The 27,576-nt window shown below is 50.4% G+C and overlaps 9 protein-coding genes across 9 annotated transcripts; 5 read left to right on the top strand and 4 right to left on the bottom strand.

Moving 5' to 3' along the window:
* Window positions 1-859: 859 nt before the first annotated feature.
* PC9H_001436 (uncharacterized protein) lies at window positions 860-3,292 on the bottom strand (the record flags this gene model as incomplete). The annotated part of the gene is made up of 13 exons (XM_036771086.1): window positions 860-1,106; window positions 1,167-1,404; window positions 1,468-1,840; window positions 1,892-1,945; window positions 1,998-2,023; window positions 2,075-2,118; window positions 2,181-2,215; window positions 2,268-2,360; window positions 2,416-2,440; window positions 2,493-2,736; window positions 2,793-2,946; window positions 3,004-3,090; window positions 3,140-3,292. The coding sequence occupies 13 exons, from the start codon at window positions 3,290-3,292 to the stop codon at window positions 860-862; spliced, it is 1,773 nt and encodes a 590-aa protein (XP_036636931.1).
* A 148-nt stretch (window positions 3,293-3,440) lies between these two features.
* PC9H_001435 (uncharacterized protein) lies at window positions 3,441-4,754 on the top strand (the record flags this gene model as incomplete). Its single annotated transcript, XM_036771085.1, has 3 exons — window positions 3,441-3,479; window positions 3,830-3,873; window positions 3,920-4,754. 3 exons carry the CDS (start codon window positions 3,441-3,443, stop codon window positions 4,752-4,754), a joined length of 918 nt encoding a protein of 305 aa, XP_036636930.1.
* Window positions 4,755-4,982: 228 nt separating this feature from the next.
* MOT1 (TATA-binding protein-associated factor mot1) lies at window positions 4,983-11,632 on the bottom strand (the record flags this gene model as incomplete). Its single annotated transcript, XM_036771084.1, has 17 exons — window positions 4,983-5,250; window positions 5,299-5,775; window positions 5,829-6,213; window positions 6,261-6,827; window positions 6,880-7,242; window positions 7,294-7,611; window positions 7,660-8,080; window positions 8,130-8,753; window positions 8,810-9,320; window positions 9,371-9,425; window positions 9,475-9,656; window positions 9,705-10,045; window positions 10,099-10,214; window positions 10,263-10,564; window positions 10,618-11,300; window positions 11,365-11,563; window positions 11,622-11,632. The coding sequence occupies 17 exons, from the start codon at window positions 11,630-11,632 to the stop codon at window positions 4,983-4,985; spliced, it is 5,823 nt and encodes a 1,940-aa protein (XP_036636929.1).
* Window positions 11,633-11,886: 254 nt separating this feature from the next.
* Window positions 11,887-13,334, top strand: PC9H_001433 (uncharacterized protein; the record flags this gene model as incomplete). The annotated part of the gene is made up of 4 exons (XM_036771083.1): window positions 11,887-11,956; window positions 12,007-12,908; window positions 12,968-12,989; window positions 13,042-13,334. The coding sequence occupies 4 exons, from the start codon at window positions 11,887-11,889 to the stop codon at window positions 13,332-13,334; spliced, it is 1,287 nt and encodes a 428-aa protein (XP_036636928.1).
* A 254-nt stretch (window positions 13,335-13,588) lies between these two features.
* SOG2 (RAM signaling network component) lies at window positions 13,589-16,789 on the top strand (the record flags this gene model as incomplete). The annotated part of the gene is made up of 5 exons (XM_036771082.1): window positions 13,589-13,824; window positions 13,888-13,999; window positions 14,050-14,405; window positions 14,456-16,319; window positions 16,379-16,789. The coding sequence occupies 5 exons, from the start codon at window positions 13,589-13,591 to the stop codon at window positions 16,787-16,789; spliced, it is 2,979 nt and encodes a 992-aa protein (XP_036636927.1).
* Window positions 16,790-17,042: 253 nt separating this feature from the next.
* RNY1_1 (ribonuclease T2-like) lies at window positions 17,043-18,563 on the bottom strand (the record flags this gene model as incomplete). The annotated part of the gene is made up of 13 exons (XM_036771081.1): window positions 17,043-17,149; window positions 17,202-17,304; window positions 17,360-17,461; window positions 17,515-17,553; window positions 17,609-17,654; window positions 17,705-17,736; window positions 17,790-17,831; window positions 17,883-17,930; window positions 17,984-18,044; window positions 18,092-18,107; window positions 18,173-18,224; window positions 18,281-18,301; window positions 18,357-18,563. 13 exons carry the CDS (start codon window positions 18,561-18,563, stop codon window positions 17,043-17,045), a joined length of 876 nt encoding a protein of 291 aa, XP_036636926.1.
* An 836-nt stretch (window positions 18,564-19,399) lies between these two features.
* Window positions 19,400-21,877, bottom strand: MSC7 (Meiotic Sister-Chromatid recombination aldehyde dehydrogenase; the record flags this gene model as incomplete). The annotated part of the gene is made up of 11 exons (XM_036771080.1): window positions 19,400-19,496; window positions 19,553-19,679; window positions 19,731-19,775; window positions 19,880-20,065; window positions 20,118-20,461; window positions 20,519-20,643; window positions 20,696-20,791; window positions 20,848-20,999; window positions 21,063-21,245; window positions 21,300-21,630; window positions 21,680-21,877. The coding sequence occupies 11 exons, from the start codon at window positions 21,875-21,877 to the stop codon at window positions 19,400-19,402; spliced, it is 1,884 nt and encodes a 627-aa protein (XP_036636925.1).
* Window positions 21,878-22,004: 127 nt separating this feature from the next.
* On the top strand, window positions 22,005-24,948 carry PC9H_001429 (uncharacterized protein; the record flags this gene model as incomplete). Its single annotated transcript, XM_036771079.1, has 8 exons — window positions 22,005-22,167; window positions 22,223-23,164; window positions 23,214-23,275; window positions 23,323-23,550; window positions 23,615-23,819; window positions 23,873-23,926; window positions 23,979-24,085; window positions 24,142-24,948. The coding sequence occupies 8 exons, from the start codon at window positions 22,005-22,007 to the stop codon at window positions 24,946-24,948; spliced, it is 2,568 nt and encodes an 855-aa protein (XP_036636924.1).
* A 449-nt stretch (window positions 24,949-25,397) lies between these two features.
* On the top strand, window positions 25,398-27,549 carry SMI1 (Cell wall assembly regulator; the record flags this gene model as incomplete). Its single annotated transcript, XM_036771078.1, has 3 exons — window positions 25,398-25,633; window positions 25,692-26,604; window positions 26,656-27,549. The coding sequence occupies 3 exons, from the start codon at window positions 25,398-25,400 to the stop codon at window positions 27,547-27,549; spliced, it is 2,043 nt and encodes a 680-aa protein (XP_036636923.1).
* Window positions 27,550-27,576: the final 27 nt, after the last annotated feature.

The raw sequence follows: 27,576 nt of genomic DNA, 5'->3' as shown, positions 1-27,576 counted from the left end.
CACTCAGACGCGTGATGTCATCTGATGACCTCTATGCATATCCTCACGTGGGAGATTCACAGGTAGCAGATGAAATGATAAGATAAGATTGAAGTAACTTCTGTTGGAAGCTTGAAGCATTTGGGATGGTGCGTTGAAGCTTGTAATTGGATACACAGACCTGGGGTGTCTAATAAGATGGCTCTCACTAACATTATGTGCTAGACAGGTATCGTACGGAGGCAACCTGTTTCAAAGTGGGCACTGGGTGTACATGAGGATTCGAACAGTATTCATCCACGGGGGCAGCGACTAAATGAGGTAGAGGGGGGATGCTACTGCTAGAATATAAAATCCTCTAAGAAAGAGGGAGGTTCCAAAAATTACGGTCAGGCCAGCATCTCTGTGGCACAAGACCGATTACAACTTCATTCAACCTCGAGCATAAACTCTGCATGCGTGTCTGCCTTTGCAGACGATCTAGTGCCATAGGCAAGATTCGACCACATTAAAATACGTCTGCACCATTTGCATGCAATGGGCGACTTTTGATTTTTATGTATTCTAATGCATCCGGAGAAGATCGGGTGACACATGCACTCTGTGCACCGGCCCCACTGCTACGGAGGGTGCAGCTGGAACGACGACAATGACCATGAACTTAGGTAAAGTCGGTTCATCTTCTACCCGCGAGGATAACGGGGAACGTTGTGCGGGACGGGTGTCGTAGTTGAATATGGCGAGGAAATAGGAGGCGTTGGGACAGTCCTTTTTGAGCCCATCTTTCTTATCTTATCTTATCTCGAGTGCACCCTCTCTGACGACGATCCCCAGTAAGAATACAATACACCGTATACATGATGTTCATCCAGCCCAGAACCTACATAGTCTTCGGTGTCAACAAAGCAAGCATACGACGGGGTAAAAGGAATGAAGCTGTCTCAAGAGCCAAAGCCAAAGTGTTGAGCCACAAGTAAAACAGCATCGGTATGATACCCATGAGAAGATTACCGAGAACTCCTCTACGAGTGATAGTTTCCCATATCTCTGTTTTAACAATGGTAGGTGCCATAGGGGACCGGTGAGGGCCGACCAGGCGATAGAAAGTCGTGAACGCCGCACCGAAGCTAGAAAAAGGCCTACTCAGTACTATTCTTCATCCACGAAAGAATGTGCTGATTATTTACCAGTAGGCGACGAGCACATGGAGTCCATGTTCGCGATATAATTCCCAGAGACCAGGAGCTGCCCCAATATCTTTTGCAAGAGTACTCATGTAGGTTGAGTGGTCGACCCCATACTTGATGCGCGCCGTCTCCTTGACAAGAAGGTGATAATGAGGTGGTGGCAGCGGTTTGCGAACTTGATTCTTGAGTAGGGATATCCACCACAGGCTTTGCATCTCCGCAATGGGAGGTATAGCGCCTTTGACCATCATTGTATCAGTAAGCGGGCCACGTCGTCTGGATACATTCGCGTGCTGCTCACCTACGCCAGGTCTCACGAACCCTATAAACGCTATCGTCTCCTCTCCAGACTTTACGACATTCCGCATGTCCGCCTGGTCTGGCGTCGGGTACCCTTCTTCCAAGAAGGGGAAGTCCTGCCGATACCCCGTCGCAAATATCACAACATCAGGTTTGACTTCGATCCCCTGTATTCGCACCGCATCTTTCCGCTTGGTTAGAGGGAAGACTACACGGCCAGAAGGGAGGATGTGGGACGGGAACGGCGCGAGGTCGACGCCGAAGTTCGTATGTGGTGGTGAGTCTTCTGGAGGGTCGATATATTTAGAGAGGTAGTCCAAGAAGTAGGAGCGCTTCCTCCAGGGACGGTTGATGTAGGGCATGGCTTTGTGGGACTGTGAATCGTCTTAGTCATTCTGCTTATCGTAGCTCGGGGTGCGTGCTACCTTGTTTAAGAATACATATGCCCTTCCTAAACGTTCAGGCTCGAGCTCGCCAACCTAAGGCCATCTTGATTAACGATAGCGGACCCTGCGAACCGAGGGTACTCACCCATTGGTTGCATCCAGCTTGTGTGCCTGTGGACGACAGCTCAGCTTCCTGAAATCAATTCCATCTCGATTACTTACCTGTCAAGAGCCAAAGAACCCTCTTGATGACGAAGTCTGAGACGCTGAGTAGCGAATCAGAGACACGAACATACTGTCGGCGAAACTGAGGGAGAATCAGACGCACAACCAACGGATGTGGGTGGCCGCAACCCAAGGATGCTATCGAGGGTTAAGATTAGATATCATACATGCGGCTGCATAGGGTACTCACAACATATGCCGTTTCAGCGAGGTTGGTTATGAGAGTGTCAATTGGAAGGGGCTTATTGGACTCGAATTTGAAGCCGAATATTTCAAAATCATTCTACAGCCCAGGACGTATTGGCTACGTCGAGAGAAATACTTGCCATAGGACGCACCAATGCCTTTGGAAACGACAGGAATCTGTTCGAATATCAGCGACGTCAAGCAGATAACGGAAGCAAATACTACTTACCCGGACCGGGAGCACAAGACGACTTGTTTGGCATCGGATTTCGCAGCTTCATAAGCTATATCCATGCCAGTCTCCCCAGTGCCCAAGATCATGACGCGCCGCCCGGCCAGTTGATCCCGAGATTTGTATTCATGGGAGTGGAAGGCCTGCGCGATATGCCCTATACCAGGGAGTTCTGGAACTGCGGGGATGACATGCAAGCCTGTGCAAATAGCAACATAATGTGCACGGATTGTCCGAGGAACTGGGTATCGGTGGGTTATTCAATTGCGACTTCACGTCATGGGTAATAATACACACCGTTTTCCCACTCGCCCGTTTGCGACTTGTGTACATAGGCTACGATATGGTCGCCATTCGGATCGCGTGAGATGTTTACGACTTTGGATTGCAAGCGTATCCGGTCAGTGAAGCTGAAGTGCGCGCAATACGCCCGCAAGTAGTTCACGTATTCCTGTACGTGATTGAGTGGGAACGTCTCACACTGAAATTAGTTCGAGGACTCAGGTACCTCCAACGTTAAATGGTCTGGATGCTCCATCGGCATCCGGAAATCAGAGAAGGACGTGAGCTGTTTACTCGAGACCAAATTGGCGTTCTTTGACTCAGGTAAATCATTTTCCGTTAGACAATAGTGGTGTGCTCACATCGTACGAGCGGTACTTAAAGGTGCCGCCAATGTCATCTTCTTGTTCGAGGATAATCGGGTCGAAGGCGAGGTCAGGAGATGAGCTCTCCAGCAGAGATTTGCACATAACGAGGCCTGCAGGGCCTGCACCAACGATAGCCACGGTCTTCATGGCGGTTTGGGAAAGAATGAGGCATCGTGAAGGTTGGGTCCTGTGAACGTGCTCAAGTCAATTCTATAATTACACTCAATCTTATCTGATAAACTTTACATTCAAGTTCCCGAGGTTCTTGAACTTCCACGACTACGATTTGACCACGATGGCGTTGCCGCGGCCTCTACATGTCAAGTATCTGATGGTATGTGAGATATAGATATCGGTCAAATATTTTCTGACTGGCCGGAACCGGCCACATCTGTTCCAGAGCTCCAATGTACTCCTTTCGGATCGCACACCGTTGAAAACTGGCAGAAACAGACGTGAACAGAAGCCACGCTTCTACGTCTATTTCCCAGTCAAAAATTGATGGGAGGTTTAGCCTAATCTTGGGCAGATGCTCCCTCAGACCGGTTCTGTGATGAATTGGTCCGTCCTGGAAAAGAGCGAGTGGCGAAAGTTTGTTCCCAGAGTGCCATTGCGCCACTGCCCTTGCAGCTTGCTGGCTAGAACGATTATCCATAAGTCATAATGCACTCACGCGCTCGCCAGGATCCCTCTGTCGACTCGTTTTTGACACCCACATCGCCTAGTAGGTTCACCTTCGTGTTCTATGACAACACACTGATCCCACCCAACCAGACTCTACGTTGAACATCGCTGGCATAAGTTGATGTACCGTACTATATTGTGGCTGATCCCTGCCCTGCGTGCTGCGCTCTCCGAAGCAAAGCATGGACTGAAGCATGGCGGAAAGGAGGAAGACGATGGTGAAGACGCTATCGAAGAGCCCCCTGCCACTACATCGTTCCCCTCCAACACAACGACTGTAATCTCGACGGTTCAACCGTCTAGCTCGTCGAGTAGCGCTATATCTTCCTTACCCTTCCAATGGGACAACCCTTCCAATACGTCCACATGCCAGTCGACCACTTTTACCTGGCGCGTGTCCGATTCTCGAGCCGCTCCAATGACGATAACTGTTACAAACGAGCGCGTGGCTCAACAAGGGCCAGGCCTCCCTCCTCCTAGCACTCACGATGCCACTCCCCTTATTACACGTACAGTCAACAAAACTGCCTCTCCGAGCGCACAACGGCAGGACTGGCCATTGGTGGATGTCCCCCAAGGGTGGTATGTTGCTATAGCATTCAATCCCAACCAAGCCGTTCCCCAAATATCGCGATCGCCACAATTCTTCGTTAACAATGGCACAGATCTGTCATGCCTGCCAACACCTCCAGTATTTCCACCGTCTTCGCAGTCACCCTCATCGCCTTCCCCATCCGCTGCTGACACCACGTCAGCACCACCTTCTGGAGGATCCCTAGCGACGCCTCAACTCATTGGGACCATCTGCGGGGTTGTAGGGGCCATTGCCTTGCTCGTTATCGTCTTTACTGTCCCATCCATTTGGCACCGGTTTCTTCCCAAGCAAAAGCCAAAGCGACCCGGAGGACCATTGCTTTTATACTAACACATACAACGATTCAGATTGATTTGTGTTTTTCGTTTTGAGGGATATGTTTAGCGACATTACGTACGGTACTAAACGACTTTTGCTCGAAAGATTGCATTGAAATTACAAGTATGTACGGGTTGATGAAATGTATCTAAGTAATAGCTACAAACAGGTGCTAGACAGGCGATGCAAGAATAATAATAATATGGACGAAAAACGACAACATTGCGTGGATTCAAACGTTCATCTCCCAAGAGAGCCCATGAAGCTCCCTACGTCCAAGCCCTGGTACTCATCCTCAGTAGGTAGGTCTTCCAGGCCCTGCAGTACATTCTTTTGGGACACTGGACCAGCGGCCTCCTTCGCCTTCTTCTTCGCCGCGGCAGCGGCATCTTCTTCTTCTGTTGTCCGCCGGAAAAGATCAAGGACGAGGTCGGTATCCATAGACGACAGACCCGAGTTCTGCTGTGTCACAACGGAATTTGCAATGTTGAGTTTGAAGCGTTGCAAACTGAACAAATGTTAGAGGCGGCTGTTGGTAGATAGATACGACATTTACCCCATGATCTTTTCCTCCAGTGTACCCTTCGTGATTAGGCGGTAGACGTTCACCACTTTCTTTTGACCGATACGATGGGCTCGGTCCATGGCTTGTAAATCTTTCATTGGGTTCCAGTCGTGTTCAACAAATATTACGGTGTCCGCGCCAGTCAGAGTCAGACCGAGACCTCCGACATGTGTTGTCAAAAGCAAGCAATCGATACTCGGGTCAGCGTTGAAGGTCTGCACAATCGCATGTCGCTTGCTTGAATCAGTGCCGCCGTCAAGTCGCATGTAGGTAACGGATGGCATGTGTTGCTTGAACAAATCAGTCTCGATGATATCGAGCATCTGTTTCATCTGACAAAAGATAAGAACGCGATGTTGAGAGAAGGCGCCAGTGGACGACTCTGGCACGTCTACGAGCTCGCTCTTGCCGAGATCGGTGGTGCTTTGTGCAGCGCTTGCGCCGATGCCACAATCCGTAAGAAGTTGTCTAAAGTCGGGTATGAGTACAAAACGCATAGGACCAGCATAAAACGTGCGTACTTGAGGGCGAGGAGCTTCGGCGCATTTTGAATGTCGGCCAAGCCTGTGGTCTGGCCCTTGACCTTCTCCATGGCAGTAGATAGCGCCTCAGGGTCTTTGAGTACAAGGGCTGGATGGTTGCATAACTTTCTGAGGTATTGCAATGATTGGAAAACGTGTTGTTGGCCCTTCTCCCCCTTTGCGGTCGTTGACTTGACAGCATCCTCAGCAGATAACCGAGCTTGAGACTGGGCGAAATCGTCGTAAAGGTGTTTCTGAATGTCCGATAATTCACAGTAGTAGTCTTGTATAATTTTCGGTGGAAGGTCATTCAGCACGTCTTCCTTCAACCGGCGAAGCAAGAAAGGCAAAACTTGTTTGTGCAATGCCTCGAGCGCCAAAGCCGCTAAAATAAATCAGGATCTGAACTGTCGTTTCCTACGAAGCACTTACCAGCTTCGCCATTCTTAGCCTTTCCGTCGCGGTTGGAGAGTATAGGCTTCCCAAACCGTTCGTTGAAGGAAGACTCAGTGCCCAGGAAGCCGGGCATCAGGAAATCAAACAAGCTCCACAATTCAAGGACATTGTTCTGAATTGGTGTCCCCGACAAAATCAGGCGATGCTGGGCTCGAATACATTTGACGGCTTTGGTGAGTTTGGTTTTGGCGTTCTTTATGACATGACCTTCGTCGAGGATGCAGTACAGCCAATTCATCTCTTCCAAGCTCGCGATATCGTTACGCACGACTTCGTAAGAAGTGATGACCACGTCAAACGATTTCAGCTTTGAAACGAGACGGTTACGCTCCCTCGCATTCCCGGTATAGAGGACCGGCCTTATGTTATCGACGTATTTGAGGATTTCGTAATACCAATGGCCTGTGAGTGTTGGCGGGCAGATGATAAGCGAGGGAAGGTGGACGGTATCGGGCGTCTTGGTTTCCCGATGACGCTCGGCACGCTCGAAGTGTTTGCTGGCCAGTATACAGATCGATTGCAGTGTTTTCCCAAGACCCATATCTAACGAGAAAAGTTAAAAGATGGCACAAGCGGAATTGTGAATATAGCTTACCATCGCAAAGAATTCCGTGAAGCTGAAACTTAGCCAGAAAGGCCAGCCAATTGACACCCTCTTGTTGGTACTTTCTGAGTTCGGCTTTGACATTGATAGGGATGTTGTATTGTTCAACCTTACTACCATCCAGTAACTGCGTAAGAAACTGTCGTTCGTCTTCTCGTCGCTTCAATAGCTCTTCGGGGAAGCCCGGAGGATCGGGCAAGCCGGCCTCAAGAGGTACCATCTTAACAAGCGACGCGAAGGTGTTCGTGGCCGTTGATCGAATGTCATCGTCCAGATCGCTCATTCGGCCGAGCACCGGGACAACCATAAATATCACATAAGGAAGAGCCTTGATATCGAGCTTCTGAACAGTATCTGTGGAGAAGAGAGTTAAATGAGTTACGTAGCGAAGGTTACGTTACTTACGATAAATAAGTTCGGTAGCGCCCTGTCTGTTGGATAGAACGAGAGGATCCCCAAGTAGCGGTAGGATGGTCTCTACGACGTATTGCATGGCATCTGCGGTCATGACGTCGCAGACAGTTGCAAAACAGCGGGCGGCGCACTGCCGCATGATGGCAAATCGACTACGAAGAGCAAGAGCCACCATCGGGTATATTTCAACCAGCTTCGGCCACAGGTCTTCATGAAGTGCAGGTACTACAGCCTCCAAGACACTGAGAGAGTCGATCACGTCTTGGCCATACTGCTTCTCAATTAGGGCGTCAGACTTGTCAGGAGAATCTGAGAAAACGTCAATAGTGGTGCTGATATCAATAGTAATTTGCATACCAGAGGCGCAGGCACTAAGTAGACCGCCAACCATAGATTGCCACATATTAGGAATGACACTCAACAACCGCGGCCCAAACTTTGTTGAAAGTTCGGCGAATGCTAAACAAGCACCTCGCCGTGATAGACGGGACTTGGATGCCTCGTCCGTCTTGAGCGCGTCGGGTTTCTCTCCCTTCGATCCGAATTTGCCGTTTCGAACTCCGGAATCGGTCGAGGATGCTTGGAAGGAGAGAATGCCCTGCAACGTCTTCCGTGTGTATGCAAATGTCGGCGTCTGTTCAATGTCCTGGCACAAAAAGGTGCATAGATTCTTTACTATCTTGTCGGGTGGCTGGGCAATATTGTGATTGGCACAGAATTCGATGAAAGACGCGACGGCTGCTGCAGAGCGTGTTTGCAAGTCGATGTTTTCTTCGTTCTGCGTCCGCATTAGCTGTTAGTGCTCGTAATGCAGTGAATGAGCTTACCTTGATACCATTCATCAGGCCCTTCACGACGGGACTGACTTTATCTGGTGTACTCTTGAACGCGACGAATGAGGCGGCGAACGCAGCAGCCACTCTGATGTCGTGGAGACCTTTGACCTCAATATACCGCTCAATGCTGGCTACAACTTGGTTCCGCTTCTCAGCGATGATCGATACTTCTCGCTTCTTCGTTCTTCCTAGTCTGTCCTTGAGTTGATTATACATGGGGCCGACTGCCTTGTTCGCAGTCTCTATGGTGAAGCAACCTTCCTTGCTACCAGTGATGTCGATTTCATTGCCAAGGAATGGAATAGACGAGATAGGCAGTTTGCAGTCAGAGGCAAACGAGTGAAGGAGAGCGATACAATCTGCATGGATACGGGAGAGCGTCAACGCCATTTCGTGGTAGGCCGCCGGCGGGTTACTCTGTAACGCAGCTAACGTCTTGGTGCTGAGCTGCTGCGCGAGGACTGATTTCTCAATTAGGAGAGTCTTGGGGAATGACGCCGAGTATAGCTTCGCCCACTCCTCCGAGACGATGGCCGCCAGGAACTTCTGGAGCATGCTCGTAGAATCGACGTAGTGCAACAGGATGGGTTGAAACAGCTCGTCGGTAACTCCTAGCTGGCAATACGAAGTAAATAAGTCTCCGCTACAGAAACGAGTGGAGAGCAGCTTACATCTTCCGACCAGCTAAATATCAAGCGCGACATCGCTGTAGCGGCGGCAACTCGAGCCCTGAGCGTGACCTCCACAGTGATTAACGACTGGTCCTGGGCTAGCATGTTCTTATCAACATTGTGGCGTTCTACGGGCGCGTCTCCTTCGTTGGCGAGTGATGGATGGAAGAAAGCCGATGGGTCGATTGGAACACCCAGAGGTGTCATCATCATTGCGTACCACTCAAGGATGTGCTGTTGGGTGATTGTGTCATTCATGCGACCAGGTGTTTCGGCCAAGATTGATAGCGCTGTTTTCCAAGCAACGAGACTAGCATCTCTGACATCTTGACGTTCCTCGACCACCATATTCTGGAAGAGCAGGCGGAGGAATGAAGAAGATACCCAGTCGCGAGGTAATGTCGGGACATTCATGAAAGAGTCAAGCGTCTTCACCACCGCGAGCCGGACATTGGGAATGGTATGTCGGAAGAAGGGGAAGAGCGAAGGAGCCAGAGTTGATAATGGAAGCCTGTAATGATGGTAAGACTTTGGTCAACATAGTGGTAAAATCTGACTCACGCTACCGTATCACCCCCTAGGCATTCGATTACTCTGTCGTAGGTCACAAGTTTTCCTGATGGCGGGTTAGTACCTGAGAGATGGTATAGCAAACATAGACTGACCCAGAAAGTCCATGACAGCACCGACACTCGAATTGAGATCGTCTTTCATGTCAGATAGGCAATGCCAGAGAACTATCAAGATTTGATCTAGGGACTCAGGAATCTGTTCCACAATGTGCTGCGCGACTGGTAGTAGAGACGTAGCAGCAACAGCTCGGACATCGTCGTCGCGATCACCTAGCCTATTATTTCTTATCAACAAACCATCTCCCTTGATCGTGAAAGCTCACCCTAATATTGCGGCGTCAACCACGTCCCTAAGAATGGATTTTCCAGAAACAGTTGTGTCGTCTTCTTGCTTCATGTCGTTGAAGCTGGCTTCGAAGAGGTCGCTTCGGACAGCCACTTCGTATTTTACACCGAGAAGACCGGCATGGCGAACCTCCCATATGTGACTACTGGCTGCATCAGCTTTCGAACCACGTTCGGACATCTTGGCGCATGGTATAGGAAAATCCTGACGAATCATTTGAAGGAGGATTGAGTGAACATGGACTAGAGAGCGTCGTGGCATATGGAGCAGAAGCGATGCAAGGGTCTGAGAAATGATTTCGCGCACAGGCGCTATGACCTACAATTCCGAGCCTTCAGCAATGTAGGGTAGAGAAGCGATACTAAAAGTACCTGGTCTGAAACGAAGTCGCCGAATCGGTCGAGTACTAGCACACACAATAGCTTGGAGGCGAGACCGTTACACCACCTCTCATGTGCGATGTCGTTTTCTTCAGCGCTTGCCCCATCTTAGATAAAGGATAAGAAACGCATACGACGCTAGAAAGGTCATTTACCTTTCATACCGCCGCATTTCCCTTGGACTTTGAGTACCTCCCGTAGAGCCATGGCAGCGCCATGCCTGACTTCCCATGCTGCACTAAATAAATCTACTTCAAGTACTTTGACAACTCCGTCCCAAACCCATTGTCCAGGATTAACTTCGAGGGCTTTCGACTGTTGAGCAGCTTTCGGGGAAATGGCACCGCCTTTCGTTGGATCGATGACAACTTTCTCAGGTGAGGATCCATTAGTGCCGCTAGGGCTGCTCATACGAGAGTTATTTGTCGACTTGTCTTCCGTGGCCACTAGACGGGCCCTGGGGGATGCAAGGTGAGATACGCATGTGCAACCGAAAGTGAATAGACCAACTTGTTCGCAGCACCACCTACGGGAGCGGCATTATACTTCGTACCGGGACTTTGCGGAGGAGGGGCAGCTACGAATGCAGTATTACCTGGTTTTCTCTTACGCTTGAGTCGATTACGCTCTCGAGCCGATAAAGCAGAGATATCAGCGTCGGGCACCGTGGAAGTCGCAGTTGAAGGGGATGGGACAGGGGTGGCCGACCGCGATGGACTTGGCTCCTTGACTTTCGTATCGACCACGATATCCATCGGCGAAACGGGTGGCATGGGTTCTTCAATTTTGAGAGGGTTCTCCATTTCAACGTCGGCATCTTGCTGCGCACTATCTGCTAGTTCCTTCTCAAGTTCCATTTCGTCGCCGGCTTCGTCGAGAAATTCAAGGCCGAGGCGACCCATGGCCTCCTTGCGGGCCTTCTTGACTTCGGCCGAGCTGGACAAGATACCAGTAGGTTTGATAAACTCCTTGCCGGATGACGCCAGGAGGAGTTTCCCTTGAAGTATGAGTTCTTGCACAGAGAACGAAGGAAACTCCGGTACGGCGCATTGTTCTTCTGATTTTTCTTTGCCGTTTAATGGGCTACTCTGCGACGATGGCTGCCAGACTGGGACCAACGAGAATATTTGCGACAAAGCATTAGATGCAGCGTTTCGCGTTTCGTATGACTTCGAATGCAAATACGGTATAATCTAGAAGCACAAATAAGGGTCATTATTCTACAGCCGTATTATCGTTAATATAAACGGTCCGTACCCGTGCTACAACGGCCATCAGCTCGGCCCAAGAAGAGGGGTCGCCGAGTGACGATTGGTGGCGATTTGTTTTGATATCTTCTTCGACGGCGACATCACTTATCACGCTTTTTGCAGCAAGTTGTGCTAATTGTTTTGCTGCTGTCTTCCTGACCGAGGTCGAAGACCCAGTGTCCAGCAGGAGGAGGAGCCGGTCCAACCTGGTAAGGGATAACGTGTTAGATCAAAGAGATGAAGCCAAACAATGGTCATGTGTACCTTGAAGTCATGGCGGTTGCACCGGGCCGGGGTGTTAACTAAGGCAAGCGTGGTGACGAGAGATCGACTGGGGACGTTCACACGGCGCGTTTCCTCGTTTGCCCTTTTATTCTTTCTGCCCTCTGCAGTCTTGAGCGTGACAGGTGTCACACCAACGCTATTTTCAGCGACACCCTTATTCATTTCTCATCACTTTCCCTTTGCCGCCCCTGTGCTCAAGCCCATTTTTGCTCCCGCACGTCCCAGCATCTTTGCTAGACTCATCATGACCGTGTCCTGGGCGTCAGAATGTATGCAGAATGTCGCTACTGAGCTGCGAGACGACGTAGAAGAGCGTACGTTTGCGCCACATTGACTATGGCTCGCCTCTGAAGAAGCTTTGCAGTTTCTGCCAATTGCGGTTATGAGGATCAGTCCAGGCTCGTAAGGGTTGCAAATCAGCTAGCTGCAGGCGCTTGCGGTGGTGGGCTGTTGCGCGAAGTTGAGGTTCTCATCGATCACGCACACAAAAAGATGGCTAGCTCGTCTGGCAGAGTTTTGACCACTTGGCGAAGATTCTACACCGATGCCTGTATTCTGAGGTCGTTGTCAGACATGGAGCTCTTTACGAAGGCTGCCATTGCCAGACTGGATCGTGCGATCATTATTGCAGGCGCGGCAGGCCACCACAAGCTTGAATTAATCCACGTCCTCATCAGAAAAGCACAAGTTGAATTTTTAGGAGCCTCTTGCGAATGTTATGGGATTCGGCCAACATCAATCACTATATCCCCTTCGACTTCCAAGGTATCTGCTTCTTCTGGCACTATTCCATACTTGAACTCCCCTCCATCGCTCGGCGCCTTTCGCAGTCAACATTCTCATCAACCTTTCATTCTACGGGGATTCGCTCATTCCTGGCCTGCCCTGCAAGAACATTCTTGGTCGTCGTTGGAGTATTTACGGTTTGTGGCAGGGCCAGGTCGCGTGGTTCCCGTTGAAGTTGGACGCGACTATCGCGACAATGATTGGTCCCAAAGGCTAATGGACTGGGAAGAGTTCCTGGCTCACACAGGTCTCGGTGGCACTATTGTTCAGTCAGACGACGAGACGCCCACCTTGTATTTGGCCCAACATAACCTACTCATGCAGTTTCCAGCTCTGAGGGACGACATATGTGTTCCTGATTATGTGTATACCTCTCCTTCTCCCATTCTGTTCCCGTCATACCAACCACCTGGGAACGATGAACAACTCATAATCAACGCGTGGCTTGGGCCTACGGGAACATTCTCACCGGCGCATTTTGTACGTCTCTACATCACCTCGCCCAACGAATGGAGTTGATTGATGTCTATTTCCATCAGGACCCATACTTCAACTTCTATTGTAAGTGTAGAAGGCACCCGTTATTGATGCCATTCATATGACATGTCTATAGCACAGGTTGTTGGTTATAAGACAGTATGGCTTGCCCCTCCCAGTTCGTCCAATTCGATGTATCCCGTCGCGCAGCTGGGAAGCCCGCATGATTCTGGCGGTTCTACTGGTAACACGTCCGCTGTCGACGTCTTTGGAGAGAGTGATGGATCGTTTCCGGCCTTCTGGGCAGATGTCGTACCACACGCCATGTCTGCCACTTTGGAACCCGGAGACGTTCTCTTCTTCCCCCCTGGCTGGTGGCATGCAATGAGGAGCGAGACGCCTAGCTTTTCTGTTTCTATGTGGTTCTGACGAAACGATGGGCCATGTGTTATGTTACTGAAAGGGGAATTGAAATTGATGGAACACTGCTTGAGTGCTTCAAGTGAACTTTTCCCACGGTCAGGACTCGTGAACCAACACTTGTCCTTGGTTGAGCCATTCCGTCTGCCCTTCTCCTTCTTGTCCTTTCCCTGCTTCACGCCTTTCTGTTCATGACTACTAGAGGATCTTGCTGCGACGACCACATTCGCTGATTCTGCTCGCTACTTTTTCTACTCTTTTCCATGGTTGCTTTGTCTTATTCCGATAGTCTTGGGCCTCATTCTCAGCTAAATGCATACACTTTTACGTCGCTCAGCAATTATCACATCTCGGAGGCCGTATTGAAATCTCCGGACAATGGGTCTACGTTGGACTTATCAAGGCAACATATAACGGCGGTAGAGGAATCAGGCGTGGAGGAACTGGCTAGTGTTGGTCGGGACGAGGAGGACCAGGACTCACAAGGCTCAGTGCTGAGGTGCGCCCTACATTTAGTCAGATTACCTGGAAATAGTACTGACAGCGACGACGGCGCTCTCAGAATTGCTCTGGGACATAACAAACTCTCTACGTTACCCCCTGCATTCAGTCTATTGTCTCGTCTGCGATACCTTAACCTGAAAAGTAACTCCTTCGACGAATTCCCCGACGTTGTACGCTGTTTCTCGACTGCTTTACTGGAATATCCGTTAACGAAGCATAGTTGACGAACATGCCGTCTTTGGATACTTTGGACATCAGCCACAACCAAATCAAACGGCTGCCAGTTAAACCCGGAACTCTTGTCAACCTACGCGTGTTTTGCTTGTCGCGGAATAGACTGTCTCGCATACCGACATACCTCAGCCGGTTCAATTCCTTGGAAATATTCAAGGTCGACCGGAACCCCATAGAGTGGCCGCCACGCGAGGTCACTTCATTGTCCCACTCCGTTGACTCTGCCGACGCTATGAAGGATTGGATTATATCACTCCAAAGGTGGCTTGACGACGACGAAATGAAGCTCAATCGTGTTCACGATGATTCGGGTTTCGTGGAGAATGATTTGGAGCATCATATGTACGACATCCATCTGTGATTATCCTGGCTGTTAACAACAATTTCTATAGTGAGGAGGACTTGAACTCCTGGTCGCAGCTGCCCGCCTCTGCAAGCGAATTCGACGCTGGGATAACTCCGCATGCCAGGAACTTCTCCGTTGACTCAGCTTTTTCAATGTCTTCCGCTTCCGAATCCTTCCAGGAGGTCGAACCACCATCACTCAGCGAGTCTATAGCGCTTGAACGTCCCCCGCCACTGCACCTCGGCATTCTCCAAGCATATAGCACAGAGACATCACCAGCACACTCACCTAATGCCTATTTACCTAGCCCAGCCGCCTCGGATGCGTCACCACCTCGCTCAAATGGCATATATGGCGATTCGGCTCAGCAACATGGCCGTACATCATCATACGCTGACCTCAACCGCCCCTTTGCTCGGAGCGACTTGATACCGAAGCAAAGTATGCCCGATCTTCGTACTGCGAAATTGAACTTTACAAAGAAGCGGCCAGATGGCCCTCCACCGACGAAGGAGGAATTTTCCATGCCTTCGCCGTTGTCTTTGCGCCAGGATTCCAACTCGTCCCTCAATTCGAACACCCGCGGCACTTCGGCAGAGGCTTCATCATCCAAGCTTGGACCCGGGCCGTCAATGGCTTTCGAACGTAACTCATACTTTCGGCGCCTATCAACTCTACCCACCGCCGTTTCGACGGTTCTTCCGCAGCCCCTCCTCTGCCTCATTGACTCCGCGCGCAGCATACTCTTTGCTGTTTGTCAAGTGTATTTAGCGCTCGAACACTACACTGTGCAAGCCACAGATGACCGGCTTCCCAACGTTCTCCGCAAAGTATTGGACCCGGCGAACTCGGATATGATGCATTTCATCAACTCGCTGGACCGCTTTGATGCCATGAGTAGAAAGATGCTACCACCTCCAGCAATCTGTCGAGCAGTCGTGGAGAGCTGCAAGGATACTGTCTCTGTTTTTGGTAAAGCTATGGGTGTTTTAGCCTTACAGCTAAAGATGTTAGCCCATGAGGACGTACGGTATCTTAGATCTCTTCTTTTAACACTGTATGGCGCAACCGCAGAGATTTCATGCGCTTGGGCAGGGATGGCTCCACATATAGAGGCCATCAAACCGCTTCTGTATGCGAAACCGCCCTCTTCAAATCATCTAGCTGCTATCAGTAACTCTGAGGCGTATCCACTATCCGCCCCAGTTACAAAGTCAACGCATGGTCATGAAGGTTCGGGCGCATTCCCTCCTCTGCGATCTGCCAACGGGACAACTGGTGTTGTGCGTGCACGGCGACACGCTGGCTCGTTCAGCTCGAAGGATGTCGAAATTGGCAAAGCTCTTCCATCATACGAGGATATGCCGAGTCCCTTTGGTGGTGTTGTCCCTGGGGCGGCGCCACGTACCCCAATTCCACGGAAGAACAAGAGGCAAACCACCGCGCCAAATCCGACACTAACAACTACATCCGTCGTTATCTCATCGCCGTCACCCACTGCACCGCCGGAATCAATGCCTGTTGTGCCCTCGTTCTTAGCGGAAGCACTGAGGCCAAGTCATTCCCGCCAAGGATCACAAGCTTCACTTCAGGGCTCATCAACGTCCTCGTCACCGTTGGTCGCCCCCAAACCGTCCCTCTCCGACCTTGCATCCACTTCAAAGGTACAAGTCGATAATGAAGTCTTGAATGCTATGCAAGAGGCTATCGACGTTGCGCCTTCTGTCTGGGAGATGATGGAAGAAATTCTAGCGGACGTCATCAATACCGACACCGATGTTCGTGAGGGCTTGGCGCGGGCGAAGGCTATTACCACCCGACTGTCACAAACGCTACGTGCGTTTCAGGATGGTGACTTCACCACTGCTGATAAGAGAGCGATGGGTGAAGACGCTCGCATCTTTTGCAACGTGAGTCGCTCTATATTCTATTCTACATCCCAGTTGTCTTACTTGCTCCATATTTCCAGTCCGTTGTCCAACTCTCGAGGGCAATTAAGTATCATGGCGGTGCCCATGCGGTGCCACCGTCGCTTCGACTCAACATGGTCAAGTTGACCAACGCAACGGAAGTGTTTTTGATCCTGTTGCATGTTTCATCGTTTTCGCCTTCGGCCACGCCTCGTTCTTATTCGCCTATGCTAAGCGCGTCTCTGAGCGCTTCGTCGGCTCTTAATCCTCCCCCACCTACCTCGGCACTGAGTTCTGAAGAATCACGACTGGGTTTCAGTCTATCTAGAAGCCGCAGTGCTCAACCCTCCCCGAGTATGCGACATCGATTTCAGGAACCTCCACGAAGTGCCTTACCTACCCAGACTTTCAAAGTGCCTAGTATTCGACGGAGAGGCAGGGACCCTCCCTTTGACACAGCTTTTCGGTAACATCTGTAGAGTACTTACGACTCCTGTACACTAAGGCTTCAGACATATGTGGATGTACACCAGTACAGTTGAAGCAACCACCTTTGGCGCTCTTGCTTACGCTTGATGCCGTGGCACGATGTACTCTCGTAATGACAGGACGAGAGCGCTCTTTTCATTCACCCATTTATATCACGCAACGATTCACAGAGAAACACGAAAGTCATGCCATATTCATATTCATTCTTGGTACAATATTAACTATTTAACATCTTCAGTTCTTCTTGCCCTTCTTCGGATTCTTTCCTTTGGCTTTCGTAGACTTCGGGGTATATTTGATGTTATCCTTGGGGCATGAGCCTTTCTTGCCCTCCGGCGCATCTACGTCACGATCAGCAATGGCCTAGGCATGGATTCAGAAGTAATTACGTACCAATGGGTATAAACTCTCCAGCCATAGCTGAGCCTTTGACATTGAAATACCACACGACCTCCTTGAGGGTTTGATCCTTGCAATCAATGCGGGGGCTTACACCCTAGGTTTAACTTGAGTGCCAGAACGAAACCGGTAAATGCGAGTAATCTATTTACCTTGCCCTTCTTCAAGGCCTCGGCCAACGCATCATAAGTGAATGTCTGGTTGTCGGTTGGTAGAATGCCTGCATCCGCCAGCCATTTGTGGGTTGGTAAGTCCTAGAGCGACTATATTAGTTCGTTTTTATTGAGAGGGGGGTTATCATATCCACCTTGAATAGCTTGACCGTTGTATCGAAATACGCAGCAGCCTGATTTCGTATCTCTTGTAACCAGAGCAAAGAAGTGTAAAGGCAAACCACTTACGTCGGCACCGTGCTCAGTATCGGACAGGCATGTAGGCTTGATCGTGCTACATTTGATGTTAAACATTCGGACAATGAATGGGGCAGAACCACATACCTCATGCATGTGCCATGCTTAGACCACTCGTGCTGGTAGACCACGATTAAGAAGAATAGCTCTGCGTTCTACGGAGTAGACAAACCTTCCAGAACTTATCGTGATCACCATCTCTGTCCAGCCAATACTGAGGTGGGCTCAGTATTGGTGCCTCTTAGAGGGAAAAAGTAGGACGGACCTCTTTCATGAAGTTGAGGGTATCACTGGCGTCATTAGAACTGAGGACCTGGGTAGGAAGTCAGGAATCATTATACGGGCGGATAGAATGTAACGGCATACTTGGGAGATATCCTTATAATCTCGTGAAGGATCGCAGAATGAGTCGTATGTTCCATCACATCTATCAGAGTTCAGGGGGATAGGAGGGAATCATCAAGAGCAACACACTTGTCAGGCCACAAGCCTACAGAGAGAATGAAGGAGTCAGACCGCTACCAACCTTACACGTATACCATGGAAGTGTCCTACCGTGGATAGTCCAGCTATCAGCAGGACCATTGGCTGGCTCCGTATCCCAGAACTACAGAGAAAGTGGTAAGTACCGTCCCTGAATCTAGTAGGGGATCGATCCCTGACTTGAGTCTGTAGCAAGAGACCCTAAATCACCCTATTTTTAGTGATCACGTATATGAGGATACCGTCCTATACATACCCCAGGGTGTTCGAAACAGCACAGATTTTCGACAGCGGTGGTGTTTCCACAGGATGTTGGCAAGTTTCCAGAGGCACTGCATCCGTTTCCTCTGGGGAACAACGCGGGCGAGTCAACGAGGCCACTGAGGGATCGACCAGCGTCAGAGATTGGACCAGCCAGAGAGCTTGTCGTAAGCAGCGATGCCGCAAAGAGTACAGTGAGCATTGCGCTACAGCACTGATGTGTGTGGACAATGGAAGGTGGGGTTTGAGACAGCTTCTGCGTTGAGAGGCCGGTGCATACCTCCCTTCGCCTATCATCCCATTTTATAGTTTACAGATCAACAGCCAGACGGCCGTTGAGGGTAGGAGAAGTCAATTGACTATCGCACCACCCTGAAGTCGTAGCAAGGGAGGCCTTGGGGAAGGCATTTATCCCCGGGTACTTGACAATATGACCACCTTAGCGAGCGATTGCCTACATGTCGGTGGAGTCCGTTGCTACGCCCAGCATCCGGTAGAGCAGCCGTGCACATAGAAAACCTACCTAAAGTCTCCACAAAATGGTGCAAAGGACGAGCGACTGAGCCCCGAAATAGGTTTTCTGGATGATGGGAGGGCCTATAGTGGTATTGCGATTTGTCGTCGACCTCATGGCTTCGGTCAAGGGTAACTGGAACGTTCTTCGTGCACCGTCTGGTCACCCGGATCGGAGCAGAGCATGTCCTTCGACACCATGCCGTTCTCCGCCCCGCCCACGCTACAGTGGGACCTCGAGGTAGATTCCAGGAGCGCGAACACGATAATCGGACGCAGCGTCATGCGTCATGCCCCATGTGTTTCACCGTTAACGTTTTCCATGCCGTGTTGTATGGCTCATAAACTCGTGCTCATCGCTCCGAGAGGAGGAGCGGCGGGAGCGTGCTTTTCGCCTGGAAGAGCATATATAGATAACAGAGAGCGGAAATCAATTAGATACATGTTCGTAAATTGGCATCGCTAACACGTAACTCGAGAAAATAGAAGGCAGTCCCATAGAGGAATACAACCATAACATCGTTATCATTTCCTTGCGGCCCTCCATAGTGTAATAAGTCCTTGCACTCTGGTGCGCCAACTATCAGCGTATACGAAGCGTACGAGGCCGGATGTGAAGTCCCTACAAGCATGATTCGTCAGTGATTAGATAGCAGAGATAGCAGGGGAAGCGCATACCAGCTTGAGGATAATGACCGCAAGGGATAATCAAGGACCTTGGGTATGCTCGTCTGTATGAATGATGGCCAACGATCCACCATTATAGCCTTGGGATTTGTTAGAGCGCGGAGACCCTCGGGACCACCTACGGAATCGCAATCAGCGACGTGCTATACTATTTTGGTCCCGTACATACCGAACCGTCCATAGCCACTAGCCTTCGTGCCGCCGAAAGGTAAATCTTGACTATTATTGATGTGAGTACTGAGCGAAAACAACGAGTTCAGAACTTACTTCAACTATAGGATATATGTGAGCAGATGATGACGATTGAAGGTAAGAGACTCACATAGAATACACCAAAGTCGTTGATAGACACCATGCCGCATTGAAGCTCCTTCGCAACTTGAAGGCATTGCCTCTGGTCGGGACCAAACACGCTTGCGCCCAAACCATACTTGGTACCGTTGGCAATGTCAATGGCTTCCTCAACATCCTCGTAAATCATCAGAAGGGCAATGGGAGCGAACACTGGGAAGGAAATAATCAACATCGCGCACTGGTAGTGGTTCTCTTCACTTACGTTCCGTATGAGCAATTTCCTCTTCCGGAGAAACTGGTCCGACAATAGTAGGGGAGAAATAGGTTCCTTGGTTGAGATAGACGTGCTCGAACTTCTTCCCTCCCTCGACATAGGCACCGTTCTCCTCTGCTGATGTGATAAGACGTTCGAGCGAGTAAAAGCGGTCCCCATCAATCATGGCACCACAGTCGACGGTGTACACGTATCCCTCTTGTGTGGGTGTAAGGACCGAACCGAGACGCAATTTCGAGACACGCTCGGATAAGAGTTCCCTCAGATCGTCGTACTGGCTCGAATGAACGATCAGTCGCTCTATTCCAATGCAGTTTTGCCCAGCGTTTTGGCTTTTGGTCGTTTCTTCGTTCAGTATTTCTCAATAAGAGAGACACGGAGACACGCACTAAATTCCGCGCATCCATAGGCTCAACCATTTCTTCAAGTCGGTGTCTGGGAGTATAATGGCTGGGTCCTTGCCGCCAAGTTCCAATGTTACTGGGGTAAGGTTCTCCGCAGCAGCAATAGCGACCTAGATCAAGGAATTGATAATCCGAATGTGCAAGGCGCGTGCATTCACCGACCTTTTTCCCGACCGTATCAGAACCGATGAACGTGATGTGCTTAATCTCAGGGGACTTAGTCAGTGCCTCGGCTTCCTCTGGGTAGCAACAGACGAGCTGTAGCATATTGTTACATGGAATTCACTGAGAGGAACTAATCAACTTGCCTGAACTAACTCCGGGTCATGACCACATGCCCGTAAACATTCAGTGATGGCACCCACGAACCAGCCAGTAGACCACACAACTTTCTCTGAGCACTTGAGTACGATTCCGTTGCCTGCGAACAGAGCTGCGATGATAGGTGACCACGAGTTGTGAAGGGCTAAGAGGTATCAATTCAGAATGTTGGTTATAACGAGTATACCATTGGCTGTTGGTCACTCACGATAATTCCACGAGACAATCCCTGCAACGACACCAAGAGGTTCGTAATGGACCTCTGATTTCTTGTATGACAGAATAAGATTCGATGACCGAGATTCGGGACGCAAAGCTTTCTCTCCGTGAGCAATCAGCCATTCCAGTTTTGAGCATGTCGTCAAGATTTCGCCCAAGGCCGCGTCGATTACTATAGAAAGAATTTAATCAGGTACTACAGGCCGTTCTTGTTGAGCGGACGTACATGTCTTTCCAGTGTCACGACATGCAACTTGAGCACACGCCTCTTGGTTGTCTACAAGCCACTTCAGAAGACTACGCATAAATCGTCTTCGTTGGGTAAACGTGGTGTCCTTCCACGATGCCTGCGCCTCCGAAGCCCTTCTAATTTTCATCCCAATTTCTTGCGCATTGTCCGCAATAACGGTAGCAATGTGAAACGACGTCGCTGGGTCAAAGCTCGTGATGTATTTCCTGTCGCGAGCCGCAAATGTGGGCATGATTTCCTCTTTTTCCAAATGGGATGTTATGTTAGCATCTTTAATTGGAATTGATTCCCAAGCAGGTTCCGCTTCCTATGTTCAAGATGAGCAATAGTGAAACCAGCCCACATCTCCTGCTCACCAATGGTTTATGCCATTCAAATGGTTTTGGACTATTGTGGATTTTATGATACCGTCTGATGACTTGGTATATACCAAAGCCCCAGAATAAGCTCAGCGGCACAACAAAGCCGAATCCAGGTGGTGCGTCGAGATCATTGTCGTCGGTGCTCCGTAATTTCAAGAATGGGTATATGAGGATGTCGAGCAGCACGCTCATCGTGCCGAGCAGCGAGAAAGGGTTGAAGTTGAAGTTGAGCCACGCGCCGGCTTTGTTTACGCGTGAGGATCACGCCACCCTGGCATGTTTGCACCTGTTGCCTGGCGGCTTCTAAATTCCCTCGATCATGTCGCCTCCTCACAAGAAACGGAGAATTACCTCGGACGAGGTCCAGGATGTTGCTGCACAGTTTGATTTCGAAATTTCTGTCCGGGAAAGGATTCGGCAAGTCACTGCGCAAAGGATTCAATGGGCTCAAGCGTTACTGAATGAAATTCCTGATTCATGTGGTAAGTACTGGCTCTTCGGTAATGAGCATCTTTTCAAAGCCTTGATAAGATGCAGACGCAGACAGTGCGCCAACCGTATACAAGAATATCGCTCTGGGCGCATGGGACGCCGTGAACTGTCCCACTTTTGTCCTTCTGGACAGAGTGATTCCCCCAAGCCCAATTCAGCATGCTGCCCTTCCCGATCCCGCTCTGGGTGCTCCTCGGGTTCGGAAGCAGAAGTTTTTGTATATCAAGCCCTCTGAGGCTGGCGAAGCTGGTCTACTTATCTTGAAGTGCCCTGCATGCCTTCGTACATCATTTACATCGTTACAAGGCCTGCTAAACCATGCACGTCTGGCACACAAGATTGAATGGGGGACGCATGATGATTGCATCAGTGCTTGTGCAGTCGTAAACGACCAAGAAGACCTCGTGGTAGAAGATGGCCTCGAGGTTGGAGGCACTCTATCCGTTCTACCGAGTTTGCAGCGTTTGTTCCAGAGTGCTCTTCGTGGTCAAGTCGCTCCACAGGACATCCTACCTGCCGGTGCTACCACTACTCCCACACTGGAGGACAGAACCGCCGAAAGCAACCAGAATGTTTCCCATCAAGACTCGGTCTCGACACACATATCCAGGACCCTTGGATTCCATGCTGAGACGCCTGCACTAGCACCTTTCTTAGGCAAGACCGCGACTCGGCGGGGGATCAAGGCATGGAATGAGCTTGAAGACATCGATGTCTACGGCGGGATACAATCCCCGAAGAAGACCCACAGAACTGGCCGTGTTCTTACTGCACGCAACAAAGCTTCGTTGGTTGAGGACGCGGACTCTACCGCGAGCCCTCCTACAGATCGTACCCCGCCTTCTGAGGTTGGGCCTGCACCTGCCGGAGTCAATGTCAAACAAGACGACCTTTTCTCCGGACTAGATCCCTTACGAATTCAATCAAGCCGTTTCTATTTCTCCACCCGTATAATCATCACTGACAGGAGTTGGTATCAGCCTCCACGTAAGCACGTAATTTCCCTTGCGCTTTCCTGCACAACAACTTTCCGTAGAACGTCGAGGCAAGAGCAAACATACTCACAAATGGATGATATCTGTGGAAGCTCCCTCATATGTTTGTATTCTCCTTCTGGAACCCACTTGATGCTTACCCACTCACAGAGCATCAACATTACCTCTATCTTGAAAACCCTCCGCGTATCGTTAGCTGACCATCAGCCCCTTGACGACAACGCTCCCGAAATCTCGTCGCTCGGTTGCTCAAATCCACCGTATGTCGTTGTTGGTTGGACCTCCCAGCCTTTCCTGGCCAACGTGGAGCTCGAGTTCAACGATGCTGGAGATGGTTCAAGTAAAGGACAAACTATCACTTTCGAACATTGGGTCGAGGTTTGTTTACTTCTAGACATTGATATTCCAATATGACTGACCACAGTTGGAACTCATATTGTAGCTCGACCAATTAGGCGTCTCTCATCCCGTGATGGGCGCTGAACAAGTCGTCGATGTTGAGCTCGAAAAGAGGATGCGGGTGCTACCTCCAAGAAAGGATGTCGTCAGTATAAACAACAAATCACTATGGGCTACAGATTCCGCAAAAGTGGAAACGGACAACTCCAAAATGTCGCTTGGAGAACAGACGAAGAAGGATACATCCGGTTGGTTTCTCTCAACCATTATCTTCAGTGGTGCATTCTCATTCTATCACTAGATATTGATAAACTGCTGAATGACTTGGTGTCTAAGTTCCCCATGACTCACAAAGGTAACATTTCGCTCATCACGTCTGTCAATTCATCTAAGTCTTTCACTGTCAGACATCAAGTCTCGGGGACGTGTAAATCTTTCTCAACTGCCATACATGCTGGTCCTATCTCCTAATCAATTCAAGGCACTGAATCTAGGGCGACGAAAGGCCATCGAGGTGTGATTGCTTGTTCATGATGATATTTTGACAATCTAAAGCAAAGTTTCACTCAGTGGGGGCGTGCAAGGGCTATCCGGGACGCTTACAACCAGGACGTGCACACGAAACGCCCAGGAGACCCGCGCTTTAAGCTACTGAAGACGGTCGATGTATTCGACTGGCTCGAGAGCAAATGTCTTTTCATTCGTGCCAGACCCCCTCCTCCCGTCACTCAAACTAAAATGATCGGGGGCGAGGCTCTCGATGCCTGGTGTGGGTACTGCGGCTTGCGACTTGACGACGATGTCTCTGTGCATGCTTCTGGGTCGTGTATCTTCACTGGAGCGGCGACACAGCCCGTTTCCCTGAATTCAATTCCCCCACTCGACAGCCTTTCCATACTTCGAAACCCCACGACTAGCGTCGCGCCGGCTATCGTTCCCACTGCGTCACTTTCATCGCCACACTTCAAGCCTCGCTCTCTAGTTGCGATTGCTGATCCTAAGCTAACAATCGGTGTCATGAACACCGTATCCCTACTCAAGTTACCCACTTTGCAGACTCCCCATAACCAAGGGCCTTTCCCCCTTGATAGATTGGGTAACACTGTTAGCGCGGTTGATGCTCAGCTCGCCCCATACGCTACCATCGGCCTCGCTTTACGGTCACTCATAAAGGTTCTCGTTGGCAGCGCCTTGGATGTCGCAAAGGAGGACAAGCACAATAGGGAACAATCCTCTGGGATTGTTGCGAGCCGGAGAGTTTTAACGGCAAGCCACTTAATGCGAGGGATTGCGCGCGGTCAACAGGAGAGCAGCACCCTCGAGGCAAAGCTGTTGTATTTAAGCCTTGCGACCATGAGAATTGATGTACATGAATGAATCGAGTAGAGGGTAACGTTTTGATTATAATTGTGGAGCTTGCTCCCCTATTGTGACCTCCTTCAGTTAGTTGCGCGCGATGGTACTTATTATTCAACGTCTACCCACAGTGCCCCTACCGGTCTCCCGGGCCCGGCCCCCTCTTTCGCCCCCCTGATGTATATCTGCAATTCTGATGGGTTTCTGACCGGCGAAGGACTACAGCTAGCAAATTTCAGATTTGCACGTCAGATTCACTTCTGTTTCACTGTTCTACTTTCAGTCTGCATGATGAGGAGAGGCGGCCGCCTTCGAACCCCCTATTCGGAAAGCGCCCGTTGGCGCGTTACATAAGCAGAGTTACCGCCCACATCACCATGTCACGGGCTTGAAGGCCATTCTCTGCGTCGATCTTAACTAGGTGACCTGCGTCGCCCTTGCCCTCCCCTCCCGCTCGTTCCTGCGCTGATATGGGTTGGTTCACGTCGCTCTTCTTCCCAGCTGCGGCAACAAACTCAAGAAAAGGCCAAGCAATGTCCTCGACGCATGAAGCCTTCTCCCTGCCAACATCCTCCCCCGTCTTCTCCTCGCACCCTCATGCTTTCAGCGCAGAAACTCTGGGCACTCCGGATCCTGAAGGCTCCTTGAGCCCTTCTTACACATACCCACCGCCGAACTCAAGCTCATATGGGTATTTCCCGACATCGTGAGTCTTGGCTGTTCTTTGAAAGTGATATCATTGCCCATTAGATTCGTTTTCACAGCAGTGGTTCTTCGCGACCGCCGTCGCTGCTGCCTACACATTACGACTCTCTACACACACCAGCTTCACCATCAATTCCTTACCCACCATTAGAGAAGACCTGGAACCGTCTACGTTTGTGGCTGAATCGCGAATACCCTGAGCTCGGCGACACCCTCAACTATGGCATCCTACCGCAAGACCTCGCCCAAATAGAAATGCAGTTCGGCTTCGCGTTGCCAGCGGTTGTCCGGGAGTCGTATCTCCTTGTAGACGGACAAGAAGCGGAGTCCTCGGCAGGGTGCGCGGAGGGTCTGTTCTACGGTCTGACCCTGCTGCCGCTGGAGGACGTATACGAAGAATGGAGATTTTGGCGGGAGGTGGATAGCGACCCAACTACGGGCGCGAATGTCCAGCTAAGGGAGGTCATGCAGTCGCTGCCACCGGGCTGGGTCAGGAAGGAGTATTCTCAACGAGGCTGGATTCCACTTATATCCGATAAGACGGGGAACTACGTTGGAATCGATCTAAACCCAGCTGAAAATGGCTCCGTCGGACAAGTAATCGTATTTGGACGCGACTTTGACACGAAGGTGGTTTTATGGAATGGCGACGGGCCAGTCGGTTGGGCAAAGTGGTTGGCTAGTTTCGTGGACGACCTCGAAGCTGGTGAAGGATTCGAAATTGGGACATCGAATGAAGCTAGCAGCGACAGTGAGGACAGTCTAGGTTATGAAAGCTACTTCTACGATGGTCATGGGCGCGGGCAGGGTGACGGTGGAGGAGATGCTGGACATTCTGGGTTGCGTTTAACCGGGGAATACAAGGGTTGGAACGTGTTGGAGGCGCTGGCGGATCGCAGTGTACGGAAATGGTACGACGTCCGAGTGATCACTGATGCAGCCATATTACCAGACGGGGATTTGAAGAATAAGGTGAGTGGTTACGCTTGCTGTAACGACAGTTTCTTTAAGAGTCTACGCTAGCCCGTGGAAAATGTTGGTCTAGGAGTATTAGAGACTACGCCAACTTCTGCTCAAACGCCCGTACCTGTACTCGCTGATGTGGTTGACCCCGACGAAACCCTCCCCGACTTGCCAGATTCTCCCACCACCTCAAAACCCAAAACAGGTTTGAAACCGCCTGCTCTGGTGGTCACAAAAGTCCCTGCTCCTCGGCCAATAGAACTTCCAACCCCACGAGAAATCGCCGCCCTTCCATCTCCCCCTGAGTCTCTACGTTCATCATCATCTGCAGATGATCTCGAGTCTGGCCGCAACATTAGCCTGGGGGATAGCCGAGACGTTGAAACAGGATTGGTCTCGCATAAACGAGACTCACCGAACCAGGACATGCCCTCCCTCTCCACACCACACGTCGATCCTCCATCACCAACCTTGTCCAAGCGCATGTCTCCACCACCAGAGGTTCCTGATCTTCTTACCGAGTCAAATCCTATTCTAGAAACGACTCTAATCCAACCATCGCCCATTGAAGCACCACCGCCACTCCCCGTTACTCAAGAATTAGCTCCTCCGCTTGAGCCTGAGGCCCAGCCTGCAGACCTTGTTGACACTAAGTTGCCCGATTCTGATGCAGGTGCTCCCACTACTGTTCGCTTGATTGGCGGCGGAGGAAAGGCCGGCGTTGTGACTGAGGAGCCATCCACTATTGAGCCCCCAGTATCCTCCTCTCCCGACCTCACAGACGTTGCCTCTGTATCCTCTATGGACTCTGCTGCCGTTACACCCCAACCCTTTGTTGACGGTGCTGCAAAGAAGCACAAGAAAACGAAGAGCGGACTCTCTGGTTTGAAGAAACTTGTTGGCCGAAGAAAGGACTCAACTAGTAGCACGAAAGAAGTGGTTCCATCAAGTTAAATCTAGATTCGCTCGCAGCTCCCTCAG

This window comes from Pleurotus ostreatus (assembly GCF_014466165.1).
Source record: "Pleurotus ostreatus strain PC9 chromosome Unknown scaffold_1, whole genome shotgun sequence".
Taxonomy (NCBI): domain Eukaryota; kingdom Fungi; phylum Basidiomycota; class Agaricomycetes; order Agaricales; family Pleurotaceae; genus Pleurotus; species Pleurotus ostreatus.
The sequence above is the reverse complement of the archived record's forward strand: the minus strand, read 5'-3'. Positions and strand labels throughout refer to the sequence as shown.